Source organism: Tamandua tetradactyla, chromosome 1 (assembly GCF_023851605.1).
Source record: "Tamandua tetradactyla isolate mTamTet1 chromosome 1, mTamTet1.pri, whole genome shotgun sequence".
NCBI lineage: Eukaryota > Metazoa > Chordata > Mammalia > Pilosa > Myrmecophagidae > Tamandua > Tamandua tetradactyla.
The window spans coordinates 156,432,918-156,453,900 of NC_135327.1; the positions used below are offsets into that span (position 1 = coordinate 156,432,918).

General features: G+C 37.1%; 1 protein-coding gene across 1 annotated transcript in view; it reads left to right on the forward strand.

Moving 5' to 3' along the window:
* Window positions 1–20,983, forward strand: part of CAPZA2 (capping actin protein of muscle Z-line subunit alpha 2) — a 95,471-nt gene that overhangs the window by 25,366 nt on the left and 49,122 nt on the right. The window contains exon 2 of the mRNA XM_077115132.1: window positions 7,590–7,653. Coding sequence (XP_076971247.1) covers window positions 7,590–7,653 — 64 coding nt within the window. The remainder of the gene's footprint in view (window positions 1–7,589; window positions 7,654–20,983) is intronic.

Consider the following 20,983-nt stretch of genomic DNA (forward strand, 5'->3'; position numbering starts at 1 on the left):
TTCTTGGATCTGTAATTTTAGGTCTTTCATAAGAGTTGGGCAATTTTCAGTGATAATTTCTTCCATTAGTTTTTCTCCTCCTTTTCCCTTCTCTTCTCCTTCTGGGACACCCACAACATGTATATTTGTGCGCTTCATATTATCATTCAGTTCCCTGATCCCCTGCTCAAATTTTTCCATTCTTTTTCCTATAGTTTCTGTTTCTTTTTGGATTTCAGATGTTCCATCCTCTAGTTCACTAATTCTAACCTCTGTCTCTTGAAATCTACCATTGTAGGTTTCCATTGTTCTTTTCCTCTCTTCTGCTGTATCTTTCATTCCCATAAGTTCTGTGATTTGTTTTTTTCAGACTTTCCATTTCTTCTTTTTGTTCATCCCTTGCCTTCTTCATGTCCTCCCTCAATTTATTGATTTGGTTTTTGAAGCGGTTTTCCATTTCTGTTTGTATATTGAGAATTAGTTGTCTCAGCTGCTGTATCTCATTTGAACTATTGGTTTGTTCCTTTGACTGGGCCATATCTTCAATTTTCCTGGTGTGATTTGTTATTTTTTGCTGGCGTCTGGACATTTAATCAGATTTCCCTGAGTGTGAGACCCAGCAGGTTGAAAGACTTTCCTGTGAAGTCTCTGGGCTCTGTTTTTCTTATCCTGCCCAGTATGTGGCGCTTGTCTGTCTGTGGGTCCCACCAGCAAAATATGTTGTGGCTCCTTTAACTTTGGAAGGCTCTCCCTGCTGTGTGCTGGTGGAGACAGAGGAAAGGTTGTAGACTGGTTTTAATGGCTTCAAATTGTGAAGTCCTGGGATCTGAATTCCTTGAGAGAGGGATTCCACCTGAGTTGTGTTTCACCCCTCCCGTGGAGAAGGTTCAGGTGGTAGAGAGCCCTGAAAGCAACCTGTTTCTGCGTTTGGGGCAGTTTCAACCTGTGTAATCCCGGCGCTGAGCCCAGAGGCACCAAGCCTCCGTAGAAACAGCCGCCGAAGGCTCTGTTTCACCCCCTTTCCTCTTTTTCAGTTAGCCCAATAGGCAACTTCTGCCTTGATCAGTTTCACCTGAGCTGGGGGCCTATTTTTAGTAGTCAGACTTTGTTTATTAATGCTACTATTGTTGTTTGGTTGGACTCAGTCCCTGCTACTGTTGGAGACTCTTTCCTTTCCCTCCGGGTAGCCGCCTGTGGGGGAGGGGCACCGGCCGCCACGGCTTGGGGATCTCGCTGATCTGAGACCCACCGCCTGACCGGGAAGCCGCCTGTGGGGGAGGGGTGCCGGTCGCCGGCTGCTGCGGCTTGGGGATCTCGCTGATCCGAGACTCGTAGCCAGTCCGGGAAGCCACCCGCGAGGGAGGGGTGCCCACCGCCGCAGCGTGGGGAACTTGCCTCTCCGAGACTCTCAGCCGTCCCAGCAAGGAGGGAGGGAGGGGCGCCGGCTGCCAGCCGCCGTGGCCCGGGGAAGCGCGCGCCGCTCGGGGATCTCACCGCAGTGGAGTCTCGCAGTCAGTCCAGCCAGTCCAGACTGGGGTACGCTGTGTGTTTGATCTCTGTTGTGGCTCCGGGAGCTGTTCTGTACTGTTTCTGGTTATTTAGTAGTTGTTCTGGAGGAGGAACTAAGATGCGCACACCTTACTAAGCCGCCATCTTGACCCCCCAGTGAAAGCACTTAATGTTTTTTTGACAGAGAGTTGAATATAATCATAAAAATACTTACAGGAAGATTAATCTGATGATAACTAACATTGATTTGAAAAGGGAAAATGGAGATAGGAAGGTAATAGGGTGAGCAGAAACAAAGACATGTGTGTTAGGCAAGTCACATTGAAAATGATCAATAGGGTATTATTGCCAGAGAAGTCACTCAAGAAATTTCAAGAATGGTTAGGAGAATGGTATCTTTAATAGAGAAAGAGCACAGATGGAAAAAGCTGGTTTAGTAGAAATATGTTTAGTCTACTTTTTTTTTGTATGCAGTATGACAGGGTCACATTTCATTATTTTTCCGTGTGAATATCCTATTATTTGTAGCACCATTTGTTGAATTTTTGTTTGTTTGTTTTAGGAAGTGCATGGACTGGGAATCGAACCCAGACCTCCCACATGTCAGACTAGAGTTCTACCACTGATCTACCCTTGCACCCCCTGTTTAGTCTACTTTTGAGCATCATGATATTAAGGTGCTAGTAGATATTTGGTAAAATGGTTTGAGTGCTTAATGAAGTGATCAGGATTGAGGATAGAAAAATAGAACTTTGCTCTATAGAGGCATCAGTAGTGGCCAGGAGATTTCCCATTCAATCCAACACAAAATATAGAAAAGATGGAGAAGAATGCTTAGATTTCAAATGTAGAAGACTAGGGGCCCTGGAAATTACTTATGCTATCTAAGTAGATAACATAAAGCAGTGGTTCTCAATTCTGACTAGCCATTAGGATCACCTGTAAAAAAAATCAAATACCGAGATCCTACCCCAAATCAATTAAAACAATCTTTGGAGTCACTTTAGAATCTTGCCAGATGATTATAATATGTAATCAGGATAAGAATTACTGACCTAGAGAATACTGTTTGAAGGAATAGGAGAGCTGAAAAATTATGGCAATGATAAGTAAAGGTAAAGTATGGGTTATTTAACTTAGGAACTAGGCAGTCATCTCTGAGAAACAGTTTGGTAAATGGCACACACTGGATTATAAAAAATTGAGGATATGTGGTAAGGAAATAGGGAAAGGAAATGTGGACTAGCCTTTAAAATTGTATTGATGTAGTCTACTGTTCCCTAATTTGCATATTAAGATATTAGATAAAAGTGCTATAAGTGAAAATGTGTGTATTTTGAGATATAATTTCAGAGAAACTGAAATCACACAAGAATTTTAGTTAACATTTTAAATTCCAAAATGTAACTTTTTCTTATATATTCAAATATTTGAAATAAATTTTTAAAGTATTTATTACTTGATAACATTAAGATGAAATCTTTATGCATAATGACTTAAAATGGGAATAATATAGAAGGCTGAGTGAGTAGCTTAGGTATTGGTATGCCTCGTTATCTGCTGACAAATTTAACAATGAGATTTAAATACGTTATCACAGACATTTCTTCACAAAACTGCTGCCCAAGTTGGTGTCATTATTATTTTAGCCTTTCACCTTTTTGACAAAGTGCTTTGAATCACTGAAATATTTGATTTTGAGGAGTTCCCATTTATGTTTTTTTTCTTTCATTGCTTCTGCTTTGGGTGTAAAGTCTAAGAAAATAACACCTATCACTAGATCTCTGTTTTTTTTTTTACTTTTTTACTGTGAAATGTGTGTACCAAAAAAAAAGTAATTGTTTTCAAAGTACATCTTACCAAGCAATTACAGAATAGATTTCAAAGTCTTATATGGGTTACTAATCCACATTTTCAGCTGCTCCAAAACACTGGAAGCTAAAAGAAATATCATTATAGTGATTTAGCAGTCATACTTGTTTGTTAAATCCTATCTTCTCTGTTATATAATTCCTCCATTTCCTTTGATCCCTCTCCCAATGTATAAGAGTCTTTAGGCTATCCCCATTGTAACTTTTTCATGTTGAAAAGGGGTGTCAACAATATAGGATAGTAGAGGGATGGAATTAGTTGATGTTCTTGAAGAGTCTAGCGCCTCTGGGTTTCAGGACTTTTCTGGCCTAGGAACCCTCTGGAGGTTATAGGTTTCAGAAAAGAAAACTTAGTACATGAGACTTCTGTAGAGTCTGTTAGAGCCCTAAGTGTTCTTTAGGGTTAATAGGAATTATGTTTGTTGGGATTTGGCAAACCAAGGCAATTGGCAGTATGTAGCTGAAGCTTGCATTAGAGTGGCCTCCAGAATAGACTCTTGACTCCATTTGAACTTACTTAGCCACTGATACCTTATTTTGTTACAATTCTTTTCCCCCTTTTAGTTAGTGCCAGGGCCAGGTTCATCCCTGGGAGTCATGTCCCCCATTGTCAGGGAGACTTGTACCCCTGAATATCATGCCCCATATTGGTGGGGAGGGTAATCATTTTCTTTGCAGAGTTGGACTTGGAGAGAGGCCACATATGAGCAACCAAAGAGATTACCTGGAAGCAACTCTTAAGCATAGTTATAGATGGTCTCAGTTTCTCTGCTACAGAAATAAGTGTGCTAAGAGTAAGCCTCAAAATCAAGAGTTTGGCCTATTTTCTTGGGAGTCCCTAATGTTTGAGAGAGTACCAGGGGTTTCCCTAATGGGAAAATTTAATATTTCCATATTTTTTCCTCCAATCCCTCAAGGGCCCCTATCAATGCTTTTTAATTATCAGCCTACCATAGTCTGAGATGTCTCTGGGTATTACATTAGCCTATACAGAATAACACGACCTCATTCCTGTTCTAGGTTCCATGAGTTTGGGTTGTTTAAATATGCTATCTAGATAGGTTGATTTAATTGTGCAGCCACTAAATCTTGGAGATGTTTCCCTACATTTTCTTCTAGGAGTTTTATGGTACTGGTTCTTATGCTTAGGTCTTTGATCATTTTGAGTTAAGTTTTGTATAGGATATAAGCTCTTTCATTCTTTTGGTTATGGATATTCAGTTCTCTCAACACCATTTATTGAAGACACTGTTCTTTCCCAATTGAGTGGGCTTGGGAGCCTTATCAACAATCAACTGACCATAGATCTGAGGGTCTATTTCTGAACTCTCAATTTGATTCCATTGGTCAATATTCCTTTCTTTATGCCAGTACCATGCTGTTTTGACCACTGTGGCTCCATAATATGCTTTAAAGTCAGAGAGTGTGATACCTGCCACTTCATTCTTTTTCAAGATTTTAGCCCTTACCCTTCCAAATTAAATTGATAATTAGTTTTCCATTTCTGCAAAGTAGTCTTTTGGAATTTTTATAGGTATTGCATTGAATCTGTAGATAATTTGAGCTATGTGAAGAGGTAATCAAGAAAAAGTTCCATTTACAATAGCAAGTAAAAGCTAAAGAAATAAAATATTTAGGAATAAACTTAAACAAGGATGTAAAGGACTTGGACACAGAAAATTACAAAATATTCCTTACGTATTTTGTAGGTGCAAATCTATAATTTTCTTTGTTGGAAGGTTTTTAACCATGAATTCAGTTTCTTTAATTGACTGTTCAGGTTATCTTTTCTTTCCTTCAAAAGTTCTCCAATTTTGTGTTTTTCTGGAAATTTGTCCATTTCACTAGGTTGTTGCTGTTGACCTGTTAAATGTCAAATTCTTTTATTGAGGCAGTTGTTTACTGCTGACACTATCACATTCTGCCATGTTCATCTTTAACTTGGAGAATTTTACATGTTCTATAAAACTATCCGAAATTTGATAAGCAGCATAATGTGATCAAAAGTATAGGTTCAAGAATCAGACTAACTGGGCTTCTTAACCTCCTCTTCCTCAGTTCCTTATCTACAAGACATGAAAATATTACTAACTATCTCATAGGTGTGAAGAGTAAAATGGCATAATCCATATAAAGAACTTGATGAGTACTAATTTAAATAGTGCTGTTTTTGTTACTGCCTTTATCATTGTCTCTATCAGTGGTGTCCAACAACAATCATAGATGTTCCTTCAAACTTTTTAATCTTTGAGGCTACAGTGTTCGTTTTGTCTTGTTTTTAAATAGACATTTTTTAGAGCAGTTTTAACGTTTTACAGAAGAAATTGCACAGAAAGTAGAATGTTCCCAATACCCTCTCTTCCATGCCCCACTCCCCATGTTCTATTATTAACATCTTGTGTTTGTATGGTACATTTGTTACAATTGATGAACCAATATTGACTGATACATTATAACTAAAGCTCATAGTATACAACAGGGCTCACTCTGTTGTACAGTTCTATGAGTTTTGATAAATGCATAATATCATTATCTACCATTATAGCATCATCTAGAATAGTTTTACTTCCCTAAAAATGCTGTGTTGCACCTGTTCTTCCCTACCCCCTCCCACTGAACCCATGGCAACAACTAATCTTTTTACTGACTCTGTAGTTTTACCTTCTCAAGGGTGTGATATAGTTGGAATTGTATGGTGTGAAGCTTTTCATATTGGCTTTTTTCACTTACTTTGCCAGCTCATTTTTTTAAATCAATAGATGATATTCCACCATATGGATCTACCCATTTGTTTATCCATTCATCTATTGAAGAACATCTTGATTGCTTCTGACTTTTGATAATGATGAATAAGGCTGCTATAGACATTTGTGTGCAGATTTCTGCATAGGCATCAGGTATCAATATAGTTGGGGAAATACCTAGGAGTGTGAGTCAGGGTTTCTCTCTTGGCTGGAAGGGCACATGGCGAACATAGCATCATCTGCTAGCTTTCTCTCCTGGTTTCCTATTTCACGAAGCTCCCTGGGAGGTGTGTTCCATCTTCATCAGAGGTCGCTGGCTGGTAGACTCTCTGCTTCTCATGGCTGTGTCATTCTTCTCTGCTCTCTCTGAATCTCCCTTTTATAGGATTCTAGTAAAGTAATCAAGACCCACCTAGAATCACATCTCCACCTAATCCAGTTTAACAACCACTCTTGATTGAGTCACATCTCCAGTGAGATGATCTAATTAAAGTTTCAAGCATACAGTACTGAATAGGGATTAGAAGAAATGGTTGCCTTTACAAAATGGAATTAGGATGAAAACATGGCTTTTTCTAGGGTACATACATCCTTTCAAACTGGCACAACTAGTAAAGTGGGAAATGTGAAAATAAATGAAATTTTTGTCTATAACAAGGATGGTCCCTTAACTCAGTGTATAGCTGGATATATATAAAAATTATATGGGGAGCTTGATTAGTGTTTTCTGGGCTCCATTTGCATTTCTAACAAGATCACTGGTGCTGCTGATGTTGTTTGTTCAAGTACAACAGTTTTAGGAAGACTGCTTCAATTTATTAAGAGATTACGGTATATTGGTTGAAAAACTATTATAAATACTCAGGACTCACTAAAATAATTCTGCAGTGTTTGCCATTTCATTTAACCTCTCAGGTGCAGTTACACTAGCAATTATTCTATTTATCAGAAATACCCTTATTCTGTTATAATAAGCCTGGAGGTTCATTTGTTGGCATTTTATTTCACGCTTATCTTTGAACTGGAATTTCCTAAGATCCAGTCAGGTCTCATGTTAAATCTTTTGAACTTAGTCCTTTCTTTATGTTTTTCACTAATTTGTAACTTTATAAACATGTAAATACATCTGTTCTCTTCACTGTACCTAAATGAATCTTATTTCTTCAAACATATGGATTTTCTTGGTTAGTGATTTTTTCCATTTGGCTTAAAAGAAAAAAAAATTGCTTCTAAGAAAATATTTTTACCTTTAGGCAGCTTTGAATCCTTACATGTTTTAAATGATTTATTTTATTTTCAATTCAGCCTGCATATTGTGATTATTATATGATTAAAATAGTAGTAAACGTAAAGTGTTTAAGGGAAGCATTGTCATCTTGAAAATCTTAAAACCATATTCAGTAGGGCTATTATAAATTTGCTTATTTTTGGTTCTTTTAGCATAGTATTTTGCTATGGAACATTTATATTTTCATTTCTATTTTAGGTGCGTATAGCAGCAAAATTCATCATTCATGCCCCTCCTGGAGAATTTAATGAGGTGTTTAATGGTAAGTGTTAAATTATAACTCTTACTTAATGTATTAAGCACTCCTTTTTTTAAAGAAATAAATTACATAGCCAAAATAACTGAGCTAAGAGAAGTATGAAGAAAACTATTTTCAAATTACAGTGATAATTTTTGACAATCTGAATTTTGAAATGACTATATAAAATGTATTTGTGATTCAAGTATGATAATTATGTTTGAGTAAACTGACCTTTTTAAAATAATAAAGTAAATTTAATTCTACGCTGACTATAGTATATTCTTATTCCTGAAAAGTAGTGTCTTTTTGGTTAATTGTTTTATTTAAGTTAAACTATAAGCACATATAACTTATGAGAATGGAATGAGGTACTGCAGAACTCTGTGTTCCTATAGAAGTTTTGAACAATCAGAAGGAATTAGCAGATACATCTTTCTCAGAGCTCTGGAAAACAATGAAAGGACTGTGATTACAGGGCAAGAACCAAATCAAGAAGAAGTCTACTTAAAAGTGGTAGGATCTGGGCAGCGCAACAGTGGTTCAGTGGCGGAATTCTCGACTGCCATGCTGGAGACCTCAGATCAATTCCCGGTGCCTGCCCATGCAAAAAAAAAGGTGGTAGGATCTTATGGTGCGCTGGCTTGTTCCTTTCCCACTCCTCACTGGCTAAGCTAAAAGCTGACCCACATTCCAGTACAGATCCTTGGTCCCAGTTCCAGAGAAGAAAAACCTTCATACTCTTACTGGGAGTTGAATGTTGGCCCAGTCTTTCTGGTCTTGGCCTGAAGGTCTTGCCATCCCAGAATTTTCCCTATGTAAAAGGCATCTCATAGTGCTCTGTAGAAAAGCAGTCAAGTAATGCTGCCTGGTAAAGGGATTGCTGGCTATAGAACGTACAATTTTGTGGCATAATTTTATTCTTGGCCTGGTGGCTTAGTCTCTTTCTCTCCCTCCCTCGCCATTTTGGCACGTCTGGTTCTTCTAGACCTCTGAATTACAAGCCTCACTGGCGACTAGTGATGATGCAGTCTTGTCTCTTTAACCCTATTGGTCTTCTCCTTAGTCCTCCACCTACCCAACATCCTCTGCTACAAGTACACTCAGGAACAGCATCTCTATGGTCACAGTCACTCATCCATCCTCCCTGTATGATTGGCTACCCTCCCCTGGAGGCCATGCCCTAACTCCGCCTCTCCTCAAACTGTATATAACCCAGGGCTCGCGGAGCCTCATGGTCTTTAGCTTCTGGCGGCCTTGGCATAAGCGTCTACCAACAATAAAGCTACCTCGCTTCATGCCTTAATTGGCTCGGCCTCCAGTCCTTTAGACCCGCAGCGAGGTCTCCTGCGCGCGCCCCTTGGACCCAGACCCCCGGCTCGAGCCCCTTTTCTGCGTGCGGCAGTGTCGTCTAGCAAGCAGTGAGAAGCTGAGGAGTAGAGGGTCCCCGATAGTTTAGCGGTTGGGCCAAACCGCAGAATTTAGTCTAGAATTATGAGAAGCTGTTTCCTACGGAACATGGAAACTTAGAATCTGTGTAAAAGGGGAATTCCAGAGCTACAGGTACAAGCTCAGTATAAGCCTCATGGCAGAAAGAATCAGGGAGATCCATATGCTTGTCTGCAGCTATTCTCTAAACTCGTTGTATGGATAAGCCCCGAAAGAGAGCATTTGCATAGTTCTATTTACAACAACTGGAAAAAGCTTGTTTTCTTTTTTCCTTCTTTTTTTTTTAAAATTAGTTCCTGACATTCAAGGAAAGCTGACGTACCAGTAGTTTAAGGAACGGATGCCTCAGTTTCTAAATTCCAGTGATCACTCTTTAAAATATCAAAATATCCAAAACATATAAAGAACAGGCAGAGGAGATTAAAGCATTAGAAACCATCAGTGAGGAGACAAGACCTGGGACATACCAAAGACTAAATCATTTGTCCTCAGTATGCTCAAAGAGCTAAAGAAGATCAGAAAAACAGTAGATGAACACAAAGAGAATATCATTAGAGAAAAAGAACCAAATAGAGCTGAAGTCCATGGTAACAGAAATTATACATTCCCTAGGTGGGGGTTGACAGAAGATTGCAGTTTTCAGAAAGAATTATAAATCAGAGAACTTGAAGATAAGACATTGAAATCATCCAGTCTAAGGAGTCAAAAAAGAAGAAAGAATGAAGAAAAGTAAAGAGAACCTGAGGAATTTGTGGGGCACCATCAAGTGTACCACTATAAATAGACCCATGCCTTGGCATATTATAATCAAAGTCTGGAATGCCAAAATGAACAGGGTATTTTGAAAGCCTCAAGAGAGAAGGAACACAATGCATACAAGGAAACCTTGGTAAGATTTAAGTTTCAACTTCTCATTCGAAGCTATGGAAGCAAGAAGGCAGTGGAATGACATTTTTAAAGTGCTGGAAGCAAAAAATTGCCAACAATTCTGTATCCTGCAAAACTGTCTCTCAAAAATGAGGAAGATAAATAATAAATAAAATGAAAAATAAATTTTTTTAAAAATGAGGGCAAGTTTATGAGATTTACAAAAACCAAGGGCCTTTGTCAACACTATACCAGCCCTAGAAAAGATGATAAAGAGAGTACTGCAGGTTAGAGGAAAGGGCACTAGACAGTTGACTGAAGCCACATGAAGAAATAAAGATCCTCAGTGAGGGTAGCAACACTAGGCAAATCAATACAGCCAAAAAGAAAAAAACATTGTTTCACCATGCTTAGAAGATGACAGCATCTGTAAAAAGAAATTGTTATTTAAATTGTTATTTAGTAAATCAGTTCACACTATGCCTTCCTTTAAATCTCCTTGGCAAACATTTTTTGTAATTAGTCACCTGTAGACCAGAAATTTAAGTTGATACATAGTCTCCCAGTTGCTGTAAAGACTTAACTATTTTTCCTCTTCAGGGGCGTGAATGCCGTGGTTGAACAGTTGCCAGGAAAATGTTATCTCTTTACAAGACATTTTTAAAAACAATTTTAAGGATATTACCATATGCATTTTAAATGTTATTAAAATGGGTTAGTATTTCAGTGTCATATATAATGTGACACTGACCATGTCTTAAGATTAATTTTGAGGCTCTTTTTTTTCAATATTTTACTGCAGAGTAATAAATTTAAATATATTTCTAAAGAAATTTAGTCACTCCTTTTACAATTTTTTGTTTTTTCTAAAGGTTAATTACTTTTTTATTATTGAATTTTATTGTAAAGTCTTTACTACCATGTCTACAATTTAATCAAGAAGAAATGCTTTGCATTTACACCAAGGACACTTTTACTCTAGTGAAATAAAACAGACACAGACAAAGGACCAAATACATGTTTTAAAAAATAAAGACTGGATGTTTTACCTGGTTCTACTTTTGCTGTTTTGGACCACATGTTTCTTCTTAAGAGAACTGACCTTATATACATGTTAAATCTGATTTATTTTCCCACATTTTTAAACAATAACTGTAGCTTCTCACAATTTCTAAATTATAAACAAAAGATGGAAAACAGAGTTTTAAAAAAAGGAGCCTATGGTGGAAAGGTTGAGTAAAACGTGGCCCCTCTGTAGCTCATCTCAAAGAAGCACTTTTACTCAGAGACAAGCATTTCTGATTTAGGAGTAAGTTTCCCACTCCCTCTGCTGGACCAGGTCTTCAGGTGTCTCTGGTTTCAATTGCAAAGTAAGTGAAAACGTCTACAAAACATGTACAAGTAAAAATCAGAATAGGGCTCATTAAAATCAAAATTGGTTACCAGTCTAAATATATTTCTTCAGTTTTTTCCTTTTTAAAAAACTCATTTTTATTGCAGATGATATTTAAGAATAACTTAGTTTTAGTGTGCTTTATATTCAGTAACTAAGTTTCAAACTCAAATGAGTAAGTTTAAAATTTTATTGTTTCACTTGATTTTACTGACATTTCAGTTACCTACTACTTTACCTATCAAAGTTATACATGAGGTAAGTTTCAGCTAAAAATAAAAAAATCCACCACAAATAAAGTTAACCATTTTCAAGAGAACACAAACCATAATGCCCTTCTCATATTCTGAGTTTACAACCTTATGAGTTAACTATTGCATATCTAAGAAAAGTCTCCTATGTAATTTTTTTTCATTTTTTAAATATTTATTTTGTACTATCAAACCAAAACAACATACAAACATGAACATTCTTAAAATACAAACATTCTGTGTATGGTGTACATTCAGTGGCCCACAATATCATCATATAGTAGTATATTCATCACCATGATCTTTTTTGGAATATTTGCATTTTTCTGGAAAAAGAAATGAAAAGAAAAAACTCACATAACATACCTCTTACCCCTCCCTCTCATTGGCCATTAGTATTTCCATCTGGCTTAATAGATTTTAACCTTTGTTCCCCTATTTTTTCTATACCCCTTACCACTCTCTTTCATTGTTCACTAGTATTTCAATCTACTCACTTTATTTTAACATTTGTTCCCACTATTATTTATTTATTGTTAATCCATAGTTTTTACTCATCTATAAATATCAGACACAAGGTTTTCACAATTACATAGTCATAGTGTGAAAGCTATATCATTATAAATTTATCTTCAAGAAACATGGCTACTGGGACACAGCTCAGCAGTTTCAAGTACTTCCTTCTAGCCTCTCTAATACACCTTAAACTAAAAATGGGATATCTATAAAATGTGTAAGAATAACCTCCAGGATAACTCTCGACTCTGTTTGAAATCTCCTCAGCCACTAAAACTTTATTTTGACTCATTTCTCTCTTCCCCATTTCAGTCGAAACAGTTTTCTCAATCCTTTGATGCTGAGTCCCAGCATGTGCTAGGATTTCTCTCCCACGTTGCCAGGTGTATTAGTTAGGGTTCTCTAGAGAAACAGAATCAACAGGAAACACTTGTAAATATAAAATTTATGAAAGTGTCTCACGTGACCGTAGGAACGCAGAGTCCAAAATCCACAGGGCAGGCTGTGAAGCCGATGACTCCGATGGATGGCCTGGATGAACTCCACAGGAGAGGCTCACCAGCCAAAGCAGAAATGGAACCTGTCTCCTCTGAGTCCTCCTTGAAAGGCTTCCCATGATTGCATTTAGCATCACTAATTGCAGAAGACACTCCCCTTTGGCTGATTACAAATGAAATCAGCTGTGGATGTAGCTGACGTGATCATGACCTAATCCTATGAAATGTCCTTATTGCAACAGACAGGCCAGCGCTTGCCCAATCAGATGAACAAGTACCACAACCTGGCCAAGTTGACACCTGTCCCTAACCATGACACCAGGGGAGTTTACACCCCATGAGTCATGTCCCATGTAGAGAGGGGAAAGGTGCTGAATTCGTTTGCGATGTTGGCTGAAAGACATAGGCCATATCTGAGCAAAAAAAGAGGTTGTTTAGGATTGACTCTTAGGCCTAATTTAAAGTAGACTTAGTCTATCCTTTGCAGGTGTAAGTTTCACATGAACAAACCCCAAGAATGAGGGCTCAGCCTATTGATTTGGTTGGCCCCACTGCTTGTGAGAATATCAGAAATTCTTCAAATGGGGAAGTTGAATTTTCCCCGTTTCTCACCATTCCCCCAAGGGGACTTTGCAAATACTTTTTTATTCACTATTCAAATCATTCTGGGATTTATTGGGGCATCATTCTGGACAAACCTACAAAATCCCATGCCTATTCAAGGTTCCATGTACTTATGGTGTTCACTTAAACTGTCCAAATAACTTATATTAGGAAATGCACTAGTCAAAATATAAATTTTGCACCAAATAAACATTTTTTGCTTTAGTCTCACACATAGGTTAAAGTTTTAAAATTTGACTTACCATCTATTTTAACACCCTGCAATATTTTCGACACCCTGCAGTATTGATATTCCTTTGTTCTTCCTCATGCAAAAACATTTTTAATATGTACATTTAGTCACTATCATTGTACACTCGAGGCATTCCTAGATTATACCCTCTCAGTCTTTATTGTCTATCTTTCCTTCTGGTTTCATTTGTGTCCCCAGCCCTCCTCCCTCTATCATTCTCACATTCAGCTTCATTCCATGTACTAACATTATTGTGCTACAATTAGGTAATATTGTACTATCCATTACTGAATTTTTACAAGCAGTCCTGTTGCACAGTCTGTATACTAGACCTTTATCTGATATATTGCTTCCAAATATTATCTCCCATTGTGTAGGCTGTCTTTTTACTTTCTTAACAAAGTTCTTTGATGCACAAAAGTGTTTAATTTTGAGGAATTCCCACTTATTTCTTTCTTTCTTCAATGCTCGTGCTTTGGGTGTTCAATCTAGGAAACCGCCTTCTATTACAAGATTTATAAGATATTTCCCTACATTTTCTTCTAAAAGTTTTATGGCCTTAGATCTAATGTTTAGGTCTTTGATCCATTTGAGTTAGTTTTTATATAGGGTGTGATATATGGATCCTTTTTCATTCTTTTGCATGTGGATACCCAGTTCTCCAGGTACCATTTGTTGAAGAGACAGTTCTTTCCCAGGTGAGTTGACTTGACTGCCTTATCAAAGATCATTTGTCCATAGATGAGAGAGGATCTAGGTCTGAACACTCTGTTCTATTCCATTGGTCAGTACATCTATCTTTATGCCAGTACGATGCTGTTTTGACCACTGTAGCTTTGTAATATGCCTTAAAGTCAGGTGAGTGTGAGATCTCTGACTTCATTTTTTCCTCAGGATATTTTTAGCTATTCGGTGCACTCTACCCTTTCAGATAAATTTTTTTTATTGGTTTTTCTATTTCTGCAAAGTAAGTTGTTGGGATTTTAATTGGTATTGCATTGACTGTATGAACAGTTTAGGTAGAATTGACATCTTAACTATATTTAGTCTTCCAATCCATGAATGTGATATGCCCTTCCATTTATTTAGGTCTTCCTTGATTTCTTTTAGCAATTTCTTGTAGTTTTCTTTGTATAGGTCTGTTACATCCTTAAATTTATTCCTAAATATTTTATTTGTTTGGTTGCAACTGTAAATGGATTTTTAAAATTGATTTCCCCCTCAGATTGCTCATTACGAGTATATAGAAACACTACAGATTTTTGAGTGTTGACTTTGTAACCTGCCAGTTTGTTGTACTTATTTATTAGCTCTAGTACTTTTGCTGTGGATTTTTCAGGGTTTTAAACATATTATCATATCATCTGCTAACAGTGAGAGTTTTACTTCTTCCTTTCCAACTGTGATGCCTTGTATTTCTTTTTTTTATCTAATTGTTTTGGCTAGAACTTCCAACACAATGTTGAATAACAGTGGTGACAGTGGACATCCTTGTCTTGTTCCTGATCCTAGGGGGAAAGTTTTCAGTTTTTCCCCATTGAGGATGATGCTACCTGTGGGTTTTTCATATATTCCCTTTATCATGTTGAGGAAGTTCCCCTCTATTCCTATCCTTTGAAATGTTTTCAACAAGAAAGAATATTGAATTTTGTCATATGCCTTTTCTGCATCAATATAGTCTATTGTGTTAATTGATTTTCTTATGTTGAACCATCCTTGCATACCTGGGATGAATCCTGCTTGGTCGTGATGTATAATTCTTTTAATGTGCTGCTGGATTTGATTTGCAAGAATTTTGTTGAGGATGTTTGCGTCTATATTCATTAAAGAGGTTGGTCTCTAATTTTCTTTTCTTATATCTTTTTCTGGCTTTGGTATGAGGGTGAAGTTGATTTTATAGAATGAGTTAGATAGCCTTCCCTCTTCTTCAGTTTTTTTGAAGAGTTTGAGCAGGATTGGTACTCATTCTTGAATGTTTGGTAGAATTCACATGTGAAGCCATCTGGTCCTGGGCTTTTCATTTTTGGTAGCTTCTTAATGACTTATTCAATTTCTTTACTTGTGATTGGTTTGTTGAGGTCGTCTATTTCTTCTTGGGTCAGTATTGGTTGTTCATGTCTTTCTAGGAAGTTGTCCATTTCATCTACATTGTCTAGTTAATTAGCATAAAGTTGTTCATAGTATCCTCTCATTACCTTCTTTATTTCTGTGGAGTCGGTGGTTGTGTCTCCTCTTCCATTTTTTATTTTATTTATTTGCATCCTCTCTCTTCTTTTTGTCAACATTGCTAAGGGTCCATCAATCTTATTGATTTTCTCATAGAACCAACTTCTGATTCTATTGATTTTCCCGATTGTTTTCATGTTCTCAATTTCATTAATTTCTGCTCTAATCTTCATTATTTCTTTCCTTTTGCTTGCTTTGGAGTTAGTTTGCTGTTCTTCCTCTAGTTCTTCCAAGAAAACAGTTAATTCCTCCATTTTTGCTTTCTTCTTTGTTGATATAGGCATTTAGGACAATAAATTTCCCTCTCGCACTGCCTTTGCTGCATCCCATAAATTTTGTTATGTTTTCATTTTCATTTACCTCGAGCTATTTACTGATTTCTCTTGTAATTCCTTCCTTGACCCACTGGTTGTTTAAGAGTGTGTTGTTCAGCCTCCATATATCTGTGAATTTTTGGCCCTCCGCCTATTATTGATTTCCAACTTCATTCCTTTATGATCTGAGAAAGTGTTTTGTATTATTTCAGCCTTTTAAAATTTATTGAGACTTGCTTTGTGACCCAGCATATGGTCTATCGTTGAGAATGATCCATGAGCACTTGAGGAAAAGGTGTATCCTGCTGTTGTGGGGTGTAATGTTCTACAAATGTCTGTTAAGTCTAGCTCATTTATTGTATTATTCAGATACTCTGTTTCTTTATTGATCCTCTGTCTACATGTTTGTCCATTGATGAGAGTGAGGAATTGAAGTCTCCAACTATTATGGTAGATGTGTCTATTTCTCTTTTCAGTGTTTTCGGTGTTTGCCTTATGTATTTTGGAGCACTCTGTCTCAGTGTATGAATATTTATGATTGTTATGTCATCTTGTTGATTTGTTCCTTTTATTATTGCATAGTGTCCTTGTTTGTCTCTTTTAATTGTTTCACATTTGAAGTCTAGTTTTTCGAATATTAGTATAGCTACTCTTACTCTTTTCTGATTGTTGTTTGCATGAAATATCTTTTTCCAATCTTTCACTTTCAACCTATGTTTATCCTTGTGTCTAAGATGCATCTCATATAGGCAACATAGAGAAGCGTCCTGTCTTTTAATCCATTCTGCCAGTCTATGTCTTTTGATTGGGGATTTTAATCCATTAATATTTAGTGTTATTGGGCGGGCCATGGTGGCTCAGCAGGTAGAGTTCTCGCCTACCATGCCGGAGACCTGGGTTCAATTCCCAGTGCCTGCCCATGCAAAAAAATAAAAAGAAAAAAATATTTAGTGTTATTATTGTAAGGGCAGTAATTTCTTCTACCATTTTGCCTTTTGGATTTTATATGTTATATCTAATTTTTCTTCTTTTTACCATTACTGGTAGTCTTCATTTCTACATTCTTCCCCACACCTCCCTCTTCTGTGTTTTCCTATCTGTCTCTAGTGCTCCCTTTAGTATTTCTTGCCGAGTCGGTCTCTTGGTCAAAAATTCTCTCAGGGATTTTGTGTCTGAAAATGTTTTAATTTCCCTCTCATTTTGAAGGACAGTTTTGCTGGATATAGAATTCTTGGTAGTTTTTCTCTTTTGTTATCTTAAATATATGATACCACTGTCTTCTTGCCTCCATGGTTTCTGCTGAGAAATCTATGCATAGTCTTATTTGGCGTCCCTTTTGTGTGATGGATTGCTTTTCTCTTGCTGCTTTCAAGATTCTCTCTTTCTGTCTGACATCAGGCATTCTGATTAGTAAGTGTCTTGGAGTACATCTATTTGGATCCATTCTGTTTGGGTTACACTACACTTGATGGATCTGAAATTTTAAGTCTTTCATAAGAGCTGGAAATTTTTCAGTGTTAATTTCCTCCATTAGGTTTTCTCTTCCTTTTCCCTCCTCTTCTCCTTCTGGGACACCCACAACACATATATTTGTGTGTTTCCTCTTGTCATTCGGTTCCCTCAGTCCCTGCTCATATTTTCCCATTCTTTTCCCTATATTTTCTTCTGCTTGTCTGATTTCAGATGCTCTGTCCTCCTGTTCACTAATCCTATCTTCTACCTCTTGAAATCTAACATTGTAGGTTTCCATTGTTTTTTTTTCATCTCTTCTGCTGTGCTTTTCATTCTCGTAAGTTCTATGATTTGGTTTTTCAGACTTTCAATTTCTTCTTTTTGTTCGTTCTTTGCCTTTATATCCTCCCTCAGTTCATTGATTTTATTTTGATGAGATTTTCCATGTCAATTTGAACATCCTGAATTAATTGTTTCAACTCCTGTATCTCATTTGAATTGTTGATTAGGTCCTTTGACTGGGCCATATCTTCAGTTTTCCTAGTATGATTGGTTATTTTTTGCTGCTGTCTAGACCTTTAATTTCCTTAAATAGTTTATTCTGGAGATTGTTTTCACTTTTTTATGTAGGATTTTCTTGCTTGACGACTTTATTGTTTATTGTCTATCTGTTTTTTTGACATTCAGTTCAGCTTATTCTAGACCTCTAGCTTAGGTTTTGTTTAACAAGTCAGAAGTCTTCAGTTCTTGTTTTCTTGTTTCTTGCCCTGCCTGTATGGCATCCTTTTTTTTTTCCCTTAGAAGTGTCTACTTAGGTATTATAGACCCCAGTCAGATTTTCCCAGACCAAACTGGCCTCCTCTCAGAAGGAGTCACCTGCGTCAGTTTTCTCTGAGAATGAGACCCAACACGTTGAAATACTTTCCTATGAAGTCTCTTGACCTTGTGTTTCTCCTATCCTGCCCAGTATGTGGCACTTGTCTGCTCGCGAGTCTCACCAGCATAAAGTGATGTAGTACCTTTAACTTCAGCAGACTCTCCCTGCTGGGCGTGTGGTTGAGACAGAGAGGTTGTAGTCTAGCTTTAATCGCTTTAGTTTTCCAGACCCTTGGATCTGAATTCCTTGAGGGAGGAATTCCACCTGAGCTGGGCCCCACCCCTCTCCTGGGGAAGGCACAGCCTCCAGGGAATTACTTCCTTTCACCTGACCAGCCTCTTTGCCTCTCAGACAAACCTAATTCCACCCTTCCCTGGGGCAGTTGGAGCCTGAGAAGACTTGCAGTTGTATCCAAAGAACAGTTAAGCCATAGAAACATAGCCGCAAAAAAGAAAGAAAAAATCCTTTTCAGAGCAGGATCCCTGTGTCACAGGTTTGCCAATCAAGATCTTAAGTTGGTACGTTGCTCTATGCATCTCCAGGTCCTGTGTTTTCTTTTTTCCTTCAGGGCCCAGACCTTTTCAAGTATTTTGTGTTGTCCCATCCGGAAAAACCTGTTTTTATTTGTTGTTGTTGTTTTCTTTTTCCATCAGCCCTGCCCCTTCTGTGCTGGGGCAAAAATCAGCAACCTCAGCTTTTACTCCAGCTTCAGCTAAGCAGGGGGTGGGGGTGGGGTGTCTATTTTTAGTAGTCAGAATTTGTTAATTAATTCCACAATTTTGGAGCTTGGTTGAGCTCAGCCTCTTACTGTTAGTGAAGTCTCTTTCCTTTCCCCTCAGCCTGTGGGGAAGGAGCACCGGCCTCCCCAGCTTGGCGGACTCACGGTTCTGGGTGGGATCATAGCTGGTCCAGCTTGTCCAGACTGGTGTATGCTGTGTGTACGGTCACAGACATGGTCTCAGCAGTTGTTCTGTACTGTTTCTGGCTATTTACTAGCTGCTCTGGAGGAAGAACTAAATTCCACACCTCACTAAATCGCCATCTTGAACCTCCTTCCAATTTACAACTTTTTTACTGTGTAATTTAACAGCAAATACTCTCTCGCCATTTTTAACTAAGTTATGTTGGGAAATGCAGGGCAAAAAACTTGCTACAATTTGGTTTTGGTAACACAAGACTGTATAATAATGAATCAAAAATGTTTTGAAATTTCTAACTTCTAAACAAACACACACACTTATCAATCTAAAAAATATTTTTGTAGCAAATTGGATAGAATAAACATCTTGCTGTAAATAAAGTATACAAATTTCCAATTATGGTCTGATAGCCAGTGATAGCTTTTAAGACATATATAGCTAACTAAAAGTTGTCTAAAACATATGTTTGCACTAGAAGATCCCTGCTTAAAATCAACTGTACTTAAGTGGATCTTACTAAAATAGGACTTTCATGATACCAGAAATCTTTTAAAAAGTTGAGTATGGTAGGACTACAACAATAACATTACTGTTAATAAAACTTACAGAAGAGATTTTTGCTTTATTTTGCCCCCAAACACTATCAGATTTTGTTGATGTTGTGCAAGCCAAAATACTGTTCTCTTACTGAATTTCTTTATCTTTCATATGTCTCTTAAGTTTTTTCATTCAGCGGAGAATGAAACTTAAAATCTGTTCTGTAAGAATTCAGAGTATTTAAATGTGTAGCTTCACGTTATATACCATGTTTTGCCCTTCTTGTTTTCCAAATACGCAAAAAAATATATTTTCTCAAAAATGAAATAAGATGTCCACATTAAAAAAATAAAGCCTACAAAAAGTTTTAGAGCTAAAATGTTATTCATATGGCTCAATGTGGTCTACTGTTCCAGAAGTCCATTTATACATCTTGTTTTCTTTTCAATGGAATATTACATTTATAGAGGTGAAATCACATTTTTAGTTCTTGAATCAAGTGTACATGAATGTTTTTTAGTATAGTTATTAAAAATAGGAGACCAAGTTGAGTATGCCAGAGAGATAGCATTCAGTCAGATTTTGCGGAGTGATCAGTAAGAAATTTAGTGAAGGGATTTCCTTGCTTGGTTTCCATAGCTTGATACTCATTTACATTTATAGAGTAAGATTCAGTGGAATCTCATCTCTGAAAAGATTAGACCAGAAAGCCAAGAAAACAGACAAAATTTGTATAAAGCTGTAATTAGCCTTGAAAATCCCACATATCATCCACAATCTATTAGTCTGTGCAATTACATGTGGTCATGTTTATTCATTCCTTTTTTCTGGTTGTTAGATAAGTTGTAAGTTTATAGAAAAATAATGCCTAATATACAAGTTTCCCATATATACCCTACCCTATTATTAACACATTGCATTAGTGTGGGACATTTCTTTCAGTTAATGAAAGCTTGATTTTATCATTATACTATTAACTGTAGTCCATGGTTTATCTTAGGGTTCGCTGTTTGGGTTATACAATCCCATGTTTATTTGTTTTTAATTTAACCTGTTTAATTAACAACCTAAGATTTCCTCTTTTAACCACATTCAAATATGTAATTCAGTGCTGTTAATTACATTCACAATATTGTGCCACTAGCATCCATTACCATAACCTTTCCTTCATCCCAACTAGAAACTACGATTTAAGCATT